Source organism: Rattus rattus, chromosome 2 (assembly GCF_011064425.1).
Source record: "Rattus rattus isolate New Zealand chromosome 2, Rrattus_CSIRO_v1, whole genome shotgun sequence".
Classification (NCBI taxonomy): domain Eukaryota; kingdom Metazoa; phylum Chordata; class Mammalia; order Rodentia; family Muridae; genus Rattus; species Rattus rattus.
The window spans coordinates 104,828,189-104,841,362 of NC_046155.1; the positions used below are offsets into that span (position 1 = coordinate 104,828,189).

Genomic DNA, 13,174 nt, shown 5'->3' on the forward strand with positions numbered 1-13,174 from the left:
TTTAAAATTTGTGCAGGCCTAAAAAAATTCCTCTCCTCTTGATCTCTGAGAAACCCACTTAAGATTACTTTCTATGATTTTTAGGTTCAGTATGGACACAAGACCAGAGTAGTCTTGTTTGACTATCCTTTAGACCTTCAAAAACAGCTACACTGGGAAACAGAGACCAACTTTTAAAGACAATGTATACTTTTAAATAGTGAATATCTTCTTCTAAGAAGCCAAATGATGAGAAAATTTAAAAAACTTTTATCGAGGACACATATTCTCTGCTTCTGTAGAAAAAAAATTTCATTTTTTGTGGCATTGGGAGAGTTTCATTTATAACAGAAATGTGCTGACATTGAGAAAGAATTAAGTCTAGCAGATACCCAATAGAATCCCCTAAAATGTAGACCGTGTAGGCAGAAACCACTTACCCAAGACCCTCCTCAAGGCCCCAGTGACTTCCTTATTCCGCAGACTGTAAATGAGAGGGTTTAGAGCTGGGGTCACGACAGTGTAGAAAACAGAAAGGATGTTCTCTTGTTTGGGACTAAGATAGGAACTGGGTAGGATGTACATAACTGTAAGAGCCCCATAGTACAGACTAACTACTGTTAAGTGGGAAGAACAGGTGACAAGGGCTTTCTTCCTTCCTTCATTTGAAGGCTTATTGAGCACTGTGAAAAGAATTAATATGTAAGAAGTCAGGATTGTAGCAAGTGGGGGAATTAGGAAGGCCACACCAGTCACATAAACCATGAGTTCATATTTTGAGGTGTCTGCACAAGCCAGCTTCAGCAATGGAGGGATCTCACAAAATAGATGTCTGATCTTCCGGGATTTGCAGAAGGGATATTGCATTGTGTGGATGGTATGTCCTAGAGCACTCAGGAATCCTAGGATCCATGATGTGGCTACTCCAAGCCAGCAGATGTTTGGCCTCATGAAAACCATATAGTTCAGAGGATGACAAATGGCCACATATCTGTCATAGGCCATGAAGGCCAGAAGGAGGTCTTCTGCACCACCAAGTGTCAGTGCCAGGAACATCTGCAGGGCACAACCCTCTAATGAGATGGTGTTGTCTTTGAGCAGAAAATCCATGACAGCCTTGGGAGTAATAATCGATGTGAAAAAGAAGTCTATGAGAGACAGCTGCCCAAGCAGATGGTACATGGGTATGTGGAGCTGTCCATCCATGTTGATGACCAGGAGCAGCAGCCCATTGCTGGCCAAAGCCAACATGTACAGGGCTGTGATTACAGCACAGAGCAGTTCAGGAGAGCCACTATCATCCAGAATTCCCACCAAGATGAAGGTACTTCCCAATGTGGTGTTCCATGACTCCATTCTGTATCATTTCTTTAAAAGCCAAAATAAAATGCTTCAACACTATTTTGGTAATATGAATTCTGCTTTTGTAAAATCATAGTTCACTTAGGATGCCCAACAGGACTCCAGTAAAAATGACATCTTTCCCATTAGTGAATAGCTTTCCTTCTTGGTTTCCAAAATTTGAATTGAAAATTATATCTTGAAGAAAGTTTTGTCTAAGTGAAGATCATATACTGTAGTAATAATTTTAAAATAGATTATAACCTGATGAAAATATTATATAAGAAATAATCTGAATCGCTTCTCGGCCTTTTGGCTAAGATCAAGTGAAGAAATAATCTGAAGTATTCCTCTATTTATCTTTTTGTTACGATTAATAAAATATCCCATCATTTTTGGTATAAATTTGGTAGTTTTAACATTCCTGTTTTCTCTATGAAATGACATATTTTAAATATGAGATTCCCAATTGATATAGTGGTGTGGCTTTAATAAATTACTTTCATTGCTTGTCCAAATTTTTGGTCTTTTTGTTTTTTATTATTCTTTCTTTTCTTTTCTTTTTTCTTGTGTGTAATCCTGGCTGTCCTGAAACACATTCTGTAGACCAGGTTGGTCTCAAACCCACAGGTGGACATCTGCCTCTGCCTCCCAAGCACTGGTATTAAAGGTGTGTGCTGTGCTTTCTATACAGTCCAAGTTGGCCACAAGAAAATTTTGCTTTAACTTCCTCAGAGCTAGCATTTTAAGCATGCACCGAACTGTCTAGATTATTTTCTATATTCTGTAAGTCCACATTTTTTATAGTTAATCTATTGGATGAATGCAAGATTGTCCACCATAATTACCTATTTTAAAGCTTCACATTTTCCATGAGCCTAAAAATATGTTTGCCATCTAAATAGAAAATTAAGTTTGAGAAAATATCGGGGGTTTACAGTTAAACCTTTAGGGTCAATTTGAACATTTTTAAAAACATTATTATACAAAGTGTATAAGTGTATGCAAAGTGTATGCAAAGGCACAGAAATAAAATATTTCTGCACTTCATATAAAAACAGTTCTGCTTATGCTTAGGTCATATGGTAAAATCCCACAAAGTAGTAAGTATCCTGTGCTGAAATCTGTCCAAACAATTCCATCCTAGTCCAGTCATTGATCCTAATATTCACCTTTCTCCCTTAAGTAAAGGACATTCACACTAGATAGAAGGGAACAGGGATAGGAAAGCTTCCTTTTTTGGGAAGCTGATATCGTAGTATGGAATTAAAAACCATGGAGGAACTAGTATGGAGAAGCTTCTAAGATTGAAAAGAGCCTTGCTGTACAGCATGGAATAGGACAGATGAAGCCAACTCAGAGTATGAAGTTAAAGAGAATGTGAAAATGAATCACCGTGGCATATTTATATTAATATTTCAAGTCTTCATTGTCTTGTCTTGGTGCCATCACTATTTGAGAATTAATAGATATGAGTATGTGTAACAAGTATCTCATTAAATCAGGTAAAACTTGGGGGCATTCATCTATCTTACAGGTATTATCAGAAACCAGGAACAGCTACAGGGTCTAAAGGTCTATGCTGAGGTTCCTTCCAGGAAGGTGTTGTTCAAGTCTAGACTATGACATGGAATCAATTGGTCCTAATGATACTCTTTTCATGTTCAAAAATCAAAAGTAGATAGACTGACGAAGTCACGGATTTAAAGCACTAGAAAGCCTGAGAAATGACAGTTTTACAACTTAACTACTGCTCTGGACTCTTTCTTGACTCAAAATACTTAAAAGCTACACAGATGTCTTTAAAGGAGATAAAATTCCTTACCTTGGGTGGTAGGAATCCTAGCTGCCCGGATCCTGGCTTCACATTGGATTGTTTGTCAACTGAGGATATTTCATCACAAACATGGAGGAGAGATGTGGTTCCTTCAAAAGTTTGGGATTTAAGTTTTCCTACACTGGTACAGTATATTATAAACCCATCTTGTCAGGTGTAAAGGATGTGTTATTAACTCCTTTCATCTGCAAACATCTCTGGAAATGAACATGGCGTCAGCCAAGAAGCTAACAAATTTTGGTTAGTGTCAAATGCAGCAACAAAATGTCTCTCCTGTTCTCACACCTGAGCAGAATTATTAGAAACAGTCAACTGAAACAACTTACATGGAGTGAGCCAGATGCTGTAGCTTCCTATTAGTCTTCAGACTGTTCTTGTGTATCACACTGAGGTTACCATGTTTCTGCTGTCAATATCAAAGTCGTGGTTAGGAAAGTAGGAAAGTTAATCAAAAGCTCAAAGGTCCCTGTGTAGTGCTATTGAATATCCCTGGGGCCTTGTTCTCTATTCCCAAGAACCTCTCTCTTCATCATTCTATGGATATTTTTAGATGGACTTATATCTTATCTCAAATGACCTCCTTGAAAATGTTTGTCTCTGAAAAAATTAATGAGTCCTCTTGGGTGTGCTTTCTGGCTTTCCTTTCCTGAAATCTTCTGTCACTAAATGAGCTCTGAGGCTCTAGGTTTCTCTTCCCCTTGGATGTAGGATCTAGTTTCCTTTCCCTCCAATCTGATGAGATTAAGGACACCCTTGAACACCACGACCTCACCAGACTTTGCAAAGTATTTATGTAGTTCCAAATGAAAAAAAATATGACTGTATAGAACTACAAGTTTCCTTTTTGATCATCCTTCTATTCCTGAACCTAATGTTCTCTTCTCAATATTTGTGGAATGCTGCTTTTCATATATTGCTTCAATTCAGCATGGCTTCTCTAGGTAGTTGCAGTTATGGGATATTTGCATTGTCTTCTAGTAGTCTAGCACAATTTCTGTATGGGTTCATGTCTTGGTGCCATGAGTGATGGCCAAAGAAAGGGTTACATTTTCTTTTTATTAAGCATGAAAATAGAAAGAAATCCATTCAATATTAGAGTTATAGAAAGTCAATATTAATGAAAATCAATTAAGTGCTTTCAGAGACAAAATATCCACTATATAAACACATATAGATGACAATAGCCTGTCATTGACAGTAATAGGACAATGGAGATATGTCTTAGAAATGCTTAGAAAATGAAACTGCATGTCTAAGGAGTGAGTAATGATAGGAATTATGTAGATTCAGTATGTCCATATAATTTTCTCCAAAAGCATGTTTAAATCATCAATCCTACTGACATGTGACCCCTATAGGATATAATGACCATTCTGGCAAGACATGCCCACTCAGGCAATAAATAAGCAATGTCTTTAGAGTAACCAAACATTTTCTAGTTGGATTTAAAACCCATATAACAAGTTAAAATCAGTCTCTGTTCCTAATATCATAGCCAAGAACCCGTGGCTAGATAGATCACAATCCCTAGGGTAAAACTTACTATACTGTACTATAAATGAGCAGAGTATTAAACCAACTTCCAGTGAATTATCATTATACCCAGAGTTTCTCATCAGAGAAGGCTTTATTTGTAGTTGATGACAACACACAGACTAAAAATGGTCAAGGGACAAAATGTAAGGGAGTACAGTGTGGTCATTTCTAAAGGAATCACTTACCTTCTTCCAAGGCTCTGGGATCATTATGGAAGAAAGTATAGAAAGATTATTAGAACCAGAAGTAGATCTCCACAAAGAAATAGTGTTTCCTGGAATCAGTAGGGAAGTTGTACATGTGGGTTTGCAGCAGCTGAGGTAGCATATACAGGACTTGGTCAAGATCAAGACAGACAAAATCTAAGCATGGGGAGGGGAGTTAGGTATGAAGCTCCAGTGCTAGCTAGATACCTATTGGTAATTTATGACTGCTGGGAAATATAGAGTCAGTTTTCATTAAAGGTATAGCCTTTAGTGGGTTGACCATAATCCATGGGAAGGCCACACATTAAGAGCTTGTTGGAAATACCAACTGTATTTGATGGGTTTTGAGGGGGAGAAGAAGGGATGGATCTGGGAGTAATAGAGAGAGGGAGAATACATGATATTGTTCAAAATTATTAAAGAACTCGCTAAAAATTAAAGAACTAACAAAATGAGAAAGATAAAACATTTTAATTGTTAAAATTTTTTCATTTAAAATTTTATGAATGTATTCAATAAAATGTATGTCCTCAATTTCCTTCCTCCAGCTCCTCATGGTTTCCCCAATATACCATGTTCTCTTATTTATAACCATTTAAAACCAATTAGTGCTATCCATATATACATGAGTATGTGGTTTTCCAACGGACATGAGGACCTTACCAGTTTCCACGTCTTCAAAGAAGAATGATTGTCTTACCCTTATAAGTTATCAAGTGGCAAGAAACTTCTTAGTGAGAGGTAAGAACTTGAGAACTCCTTGCCTTTCTAGGCTTGAATTTTGGGTGAATTGGGATTTTGCAATTTTGTGCAAGTAACTATAGTTTCTGAAAGTTCATGAGTACATGCTGTATTGTGTCCAGAGTACTGCATTTCACATCCCACTTCCTATTCATTGGCTCTTACATTCTTTTATTCTTCTTATCCATAATTTTCCCCGAGTATTGTTATTGAGGTTAATAAAGAGGTTCCATTTAGAACTGAGCACTCATTATCACATTTTCCCAGTCCTTTCACCACTTATTACTTTCTTCATTGACTTCTGCCTACTGTGAAAAGAAACTTCTGTGACCAAAGCTGAGGCCAACCCATGTCTATGACTGTAAACACAAATGTTTAGAAGGCAATTTCACAATAAAATTATGTTTTGAAATACTAATACTAAGTTCTACCCTAGGGCTCCTACCATCTTCAGACATGAACATTAGAGCATGTTTAGAGTATAATGTCTGCATGAATTACAATCTGTGGGTCAGAACTCAAAAATCATAGAATGGTTGGTCACTCACAGTCATATCACTAATGGATCTATTCTGTCTTTCAATGTCAGTATTATGGTATCCATAGTCCAACAGTAGGTAAGATCATTTAAGGTTTTTCTCCATCCTGAACTCTTCTTAATACATTCTATTACTCTCTAGACAGTATTGGAGATAGTTTTTGATCTGTTTGAGATTTTTCTGTGTTCTTCAGTCAATACTATGGTGTCTTCAGCAATACTTTTTATTACATAATTTGTGATTAGTAACAGAGAGCAATAAAAATGACCTGCATTAATTTGGAGATCTTTGAACCCTACTGACCAATAACTTGTGGGAAGGTATCCTAGGCCTGGCAGTATGATTTTAATGACAATTGTCTTCTAAGAACAACACAACACCACTACCTACCCATTAAAGGTAACTCCATTAGAATTTCTTGTATGAACATGTGTTTTGGAGTGAGCTTATAGCATGATGGGGTTTCATAAGACTTTTTGAGATTATATTTCATTAACCTAAACACTCTATATTCCCATTCTCCATACTCATCTTGCTTAAAAATCTAATCCCACAAATCTCCCTTCTTTGTTTCAGATGTGTCTACTACCACCTCCAATTATATCTCCAAATTTTTGTTGCAAAATAGTAGGTTTCCATATGTCGTTTTTATAATCTTTCCTTTAGGTTGAACTCCCATTGACTTGTCCATTTCCCTTATCCGTATTTGTCCCTTCCTGTTTAAGCCTGCCCATTATCAATATTCTACTTCTTTATCTTCATCTTCATCTTATCTATGATGGTTTTCTACTCTATCTTAAAGAATTTCCACAATGGCCATTTTTAGGATACATAGATTTTACTTGTGCATCAAGTTAAACACCCAAAACAAACATTTGAAGCTTAAGTTCCCCTTGTATGTAAGAATCGCCTGTGCTTGTTTTCTTGGTTTGAGTTACTCCCACATAACATTTCGATACCATTTATCTACATATTTCAATTTTTCTTTTCATTGAGTAATTCTATTGTGCATATGTATTACATATTCTGTATCCATTTGTATGTTGACAGATATCAAGACTGATATCATTTACTAGCTGTTATTAATAAAATGGCAATGAACATGGGTTGCAAATCTGTCTGTTGTAGGTCATAGAGCCTTTTGGAACTATGCCCAGGCATGATAGAACTGTATCATATGTTAGTTCTATTAAGATATTTTTGAGAAATCTCCCAGACTGATTTCTAAGTAGTGTACTAGTTTACATTCCCATCAAAAGTGAATAAGAGCTCCATTTGTATTCCTGATGATGACCATTCTGACTAGGGTGAGATGGGATCATACAATAGTTATTGGCTGCATTTTCTAAATCATTTAAAATGATGAACACTTTTTATGTGTTTATTAAACTTTTGTATTTTTTTTTAAATATCTTAAAACAATTTCTTAAAGTGTGGTTTCCTCATACTCAACTCCATCTCTTCAGCTCTACTCAGATGTTTCCCCTTTCCTAATAACCTAACTTTGTGTGCCTTTTATTAACCCTTCAAGAATGATTTATACTTCCCAAATAATTTTAGATGTTTGATATTTCACTGTAGTGTGGTTGACTTATCAGGTACTATATATTCTTAAAGAGAGTCTCTTCATCCTAGTAGCTAACCACTTACTTCACTGGGGCTTTGGGTGCTGAAATCCTCTCCCATCTTGGGATTGAATCATTTTGGGGCTTGTACTGGCCTTTTCTGAGTTCAGATGTGGAACTTCCCTGTTGTGAACAGCACATAGTGTTTTCTTGTAGTTATATTCCACTATTGGCTCTTACAATCTTTATTCTCACTCTCCACAGTAATCCCTGAGCCCTGTGAGAAATTGTGTGATATAGATGCTACCCTACAAGGTGATGATTCTGCAGCCTCTTATTCTCTGTACCTTGTCTAGTTGTGGTTCTTTGTGTTAATCACCATCTATGGCAAACAAATGCTTCTCAGATGAGGACAGATAGATGCATTAATTCATTGGTCAAATGTCATTAGTAGTCAGCTTAGTATCATTTAGCAGCATTGTAGAAGTACTAGTTGTTTTCTTAGGGTCCATGACATGTCGAGGTTCTTGGTTTTATAATGATGCCAGATATAGATTTTATCTTGTGCATTTCTTCATTTGATAATTTTTCTGTTCAGATTTATAGCTCATTTTAATTAATAATTTTACTTATTTACATTCCAAATGTTGCTTGCCTTCAAAAGAACTCCCTTCAGAGTTCTTTACCCCATCACACTACCCCTTCACATTTAAAAGGGTATCCCTTCTCCTCCAAGCACCCCTTTTACCTAAGGCATTAAGTCTCTACAGTATTAAGTACATACTCTCTCACTGAGGCTGGACAAGGCAGTCCTCTGCTACATATGTGCCAGGGGGCTTTGGCCAGCACATGTGTGCTCTTTGATTGGTGGCTTAGACTCTGGGTGCCCCCACAGGTCTGGAATAGATGACACTGTTGGTTTTCTATTAGAGTTGCCTTCTTCTTCAGGTCCTTTCACCCTTCCCCTAACTCTTCCATAGAGGTTACCAATGGTTGGGCAAAAGTATCTGCATCTGTCTCAAACTGCTCTTTGTAGACTCTCTCAGAGGACAGCCATGTAAGGCTCTTGTTTGCATGCACAGAACACCATCAGTAATAGTGTCAGGGTTTGGTAGCTGCCCATGGGATAGATCCCAAGTTGGATTGGTCACTGGAGGGCCTTTCCTTCAGATTCTGCTCCAAATTTGTCTCTGCATTTCTTTTAGACAGGAACAATCGTGGGTCAAAATTTAAAGATAGTTTGGTGATCCCATCCCTTCACTGGGTCTCTGTCTGTCTACTGGAGTTAACCTCTACAGGTTCCACCCCTGGGCATTTTGGCACAGATTATCTCTCTTAAGTCCTAAAAGCCCCAGTCTCTGGGACTTTGTAGCCTTTCCGCCCACCCTAACCCCATTCATTTTCATTTATTCTCCTGAACCCATACCTGATCCTGCATTCATTTCCCATCTCCATTCCTGTTGTCGTAAATAAATAAAAATAAAGTAAAAGTAAAAATGTATAAACGAAAACCGGGGGTGGAATGTTTTCCCTCAGGGTGTTTTTCCCTGCTAGGGTTCCACACCTCGCTTCCCCAGATATCTTCTGGATATCTTGGCAGAAACACAACCCAGCCACACACTTTCTTATACTGAGACTCTTACACAAAAGAGCATACAACTGGTGTTTTTACCCTGCTAGGGTTCCACACCTCAGTGCCCCAGATACCTGCTGGATATCTTGTATAAAACTCAGCCCAGCCACACTTACTTAAATTGAGACTCTTTCTTAAAAAAAACACACTCATTTAGCATTAAAGCAATCCAGCGTCTAGATTTGGCAGATCCACATTACACTGTCCTAATCCCAGTTCCCAAATTACTCATCCCTGCACCTTTTATTTACCAAGTCTCCAGCTTCTTCTCCCCCTTGGTACCTCTAACTCCTCTCAGTTCCCCATCGTTTCTCCAACTCCCTCTCTTCTTCCTCCTGGCTTCCTTCTCTCACCCCTCCTCCCTCAACTGTCAATCCTCACCCCCCCTCCTCAGGTTCCACTCGCTCAACTGTCTCCAACTGTCAACTGTCAACCTAACCTCTGAATCTAATCCCCCTCTCACTCCCAACTCCTACCTCTGCCCAAATCTCACGCTCTTGCCTTTATTTAACAAATTCAGAGAAAACCCCAAGGCAAACCACAACATTTCCCCCTTTTTGTCCAGTTAAAAAACTTTTTCCTATACATAGGTGAACTAAGCATCATTATTACCATTCTGCAATTTATAAAACCAACAATATGCTGATCACCCAGTCCACCAACTCTGTTCACCAACCATGTTATCCACACCACATCTTGTCAATGCAAACCACAACATTTCACCCTTTTTGTCCAGTTAAAAATCTTTTTACTATACTTACGTGAACTAAGCATCATTATTACCATTCTGCAATTTATAAAACCAACAATACGCTGATCACCCAGTCCATCAATTTTGTTCATTAACCATGTCATCTATACTAAAAACTATACTTGACTATATCCTGGTTCTAGATCCTATGCCACCCTGAAACTACTCTAACAGATTTATCATCTTTCTCAATACTAAACCATTCGGGTTGTCTATGAGACTACTAGTCTCCAACCACATCAGAAATCCAAGAATGATTAATATTACCTGAAAACATAGGAAGCACAAAACATGGCTTCCAAGCTTAGCCAATTTTATAAAGACTGCTGATCACCTGGACAGTCCCCTTATTCCTTAATATGCTGGAGCATCAGTCTTCAGCCTTCTGGCCCAGGATCATCTGACAGACCTTATCAATGCAGATTTTGAAGGGCTGATCACCCTGCCTCGGCAGAGATTATCAGTCGACTATTCTGCATAATTTGTCCCTTTCTGGACAGTGTCTTGTCTGTAGATGAATTGAAGCAATTTGCTCAGTGGCTGCAAGTTACCACGATTTGAGCAACTCCATTGATGCTCAAGTTCTTCTTCGAGTCTAAGGGGCCCTGTCAGGGGCAGACAAGTCTCTAGTAAAATGATCTAGATGAAGAAATGTCCATAAACAGGTTATTCTTTGGACTTCTGATGCCCTTTGAAGATTTCCTATCTACATAGGCGTTTCTGAACTGTTAAGCATAGAGTACCGTTGGCCCTCTCTAATCGAAGTATTTACAAAACCCATCTAAACTGACTTAGAACCATAACCTTGCCATCTGACCCTTAGCTGGTACTGGTTAATCAACTAAAATAATGTATAACAGCAGTTATAGGACCGGGTCTAAGACTTGTATTCTTAGATGCATAGTGGAGGCACAATGCCCATGTTAAAATAGCAATATTAATCTCAATTATAAATCAACAAGAAAGTATACCATTGAAAACCTCGCATTTGTGTAAAATGCATTCTATACCAATGAAAAGATTACAGCTTCAACTTTGTATCAATTACAAACATTTCTATCAATGTAAAATATAGCGGTAAAATTTTGTTTAAGAGCAAGTTTGCCAATCTATCTGTTTGTCTATTTCTCTAATTTCTATGTATTACTATATCTAAGAAGGATACAAAAAAGGAAAGGAAAAGTAGCAATCCCTGAGTTTACATTCTCTAGTTTCCCCTGCCCAAAGCTACATTTGTATTGTATCCCTTAAAAGAGAACTTATCCACAGTTCTTAAAATAAACAGAACCATCCACCCCAACATAAGGAAATGGGACGACGATCTTCCTTGTCTGCTTCTAGCTGGATTGTGGCTAAGAATTCCCTTCTGGGTCCCAAGGTTTATTAGTAAAATTTGGCTTTGTCGAAGTAGAGCTAGCCGGATTTGCCTGCCAGTCATTCTGTGCTGAGAAAGTTCATCGCTTAGCTGACATCTTGACTATGACAGTCTGAAGGGCTGGATAAGTAAGATGTCCATTCTGGGAAAGTTCTGAAAGCAGGCCTTTAAATCAAGCATCTTCAGTGTAATTAAGGGAGAATCAAACACGAAGTTGGACTGAAAGTCCCGGAATCTCAGCATCCCAGAGTGTGTATCATTTCAGAGCTATCTTTCTTCCTTCATCCTGCAGCACAAAAAACTTTACAAGCATTATATAGTTCTATAAGCATTTTCAAATGGGATAAGCAGGGTGCACAGTTTAGTAAATAAAGATCAAAAAAAAAAATGACTACCTTTTTTCAGGTTAGGTTAATCATATAATCAAACCGTAACATAATTTTGTAATACATACGTATTACAAGTTATGAGGAATTTGCACTCAAAATATCACTGGCTGTTTATAGACATTTCAGTCTCAGCCAGTTCATACACGGAGACCTAAACAACCTCATATATACATCACCTATTTGTTGATCGTCTTAGACTCCTTTTTCTTCTGTGTTGCCAAGGACTTCAGGAGGTCTCCCCCTGTCATTTCTGATTTTTATCAGCTTGGAAGGAACCCACAGCTTTTCTTCTCCTGTAGAAACATAGGCATAACCCCTTCCCCAGCGTAACACATTTCCCATTTTCCATTCTGACGTCAGAATATCCTTAATATAAACAGGCTGGTTTAGTTCAGTAGTCTTTTCCACAATCCAATGTCTTTCAGCAGCTGTGCTGTTTTGTTCATCAGCATTTAAAAAAATTAAGGTTAATAAAGCACTATGTATCCTATCTCTGGGAGTTTTTGTTGACCCCTTTTGCCTGTTAAGCATCTCCTTTAGACTTCGATTAGATCTCTCCACAATCGCTTGTCCTGTAGGATTGTGTGGTATACCTGTAACATGTTTTATATTATAATAGTCACAGAAGCGCTTAATCTTGTTAGAGATATATGCTGGACCATTGTGCGTTTTAATTTTGATGTGTATTCCCATTATAGCCATAACTTCTAACAAATGTGTAATTACAGAATCGGCCTTTTTCTGACGTTAAGGCAGTTGCCCATTGAAATCCTGAATATGTATCTATAGTATGATGTATGTATTTCAGCTTACCAAACTCTGTAAAATGGAGAACATCCATTTGCCAAATTTCATTTCTTTGGGTACCCTTAGGGTTAGTTCCTGTAGGCAATGGAGTTTGATTATATAACGAGCAAGTAGGACATTGCCTCACAATCTCTTTGGCTTGTTGCCAAGTGATAGAAAATTCTTTCTTTAAGCCTTTGCTGTTAACATGGTGTTTCTTATGAAATTCTGAAGCATCTAGTACACTTCCTATCAGTAGCTGGTCAATTTCATTATTACCTTGTGTCAGAGGGCCTGGCAGACCTGTATGGGATCTTATGTGTGGTATATATAGTGGGTAACTCCTATTTCTGATTTTTTGTTGTAGCTGAATAAATAGTGATGTCAATTCGGAATCATCCTGAATAAGTTCAGCAGTCTCTATGTGCAAAACAACCCTTTCTGCATCTTGAGAGTCAGTTACTATATTAAGAGGCTCTCAAAATCTGACAACACC

The 13,174-nt window shown here is 37.8% G+C and overlaps 1 protein-coding gene across 1 annotated transcript; it reads right to left on the reverse strand.

Moving 5' to 3' along the window:
• Window positions 1-384: 384 nt before the first annotated feature.
• On the reverse strand, window positions 385-1,335 carry LOC116894149 (olfactory receptor 2AG1-like). The gene has a single exon (XM_032895868.1). It carries the CDS (start codon window positions 1,333-1,335, stop codon window positions 385-387), a length of 951 nt encoding a protein of 316 aa, XP_032751759.1.
• Window positions 1,336-13,174: the final 11,839 nt, after the last annotated feature.

Coding starts and splice junctions, on each gene's coding strand:
- LOC116894149 (XM_032895868.1), bottom strand. CDS start 1,335: ATGGAGTCATGGAACACCACATTGGGAAGTACCTTCATCTTGGTGGGA.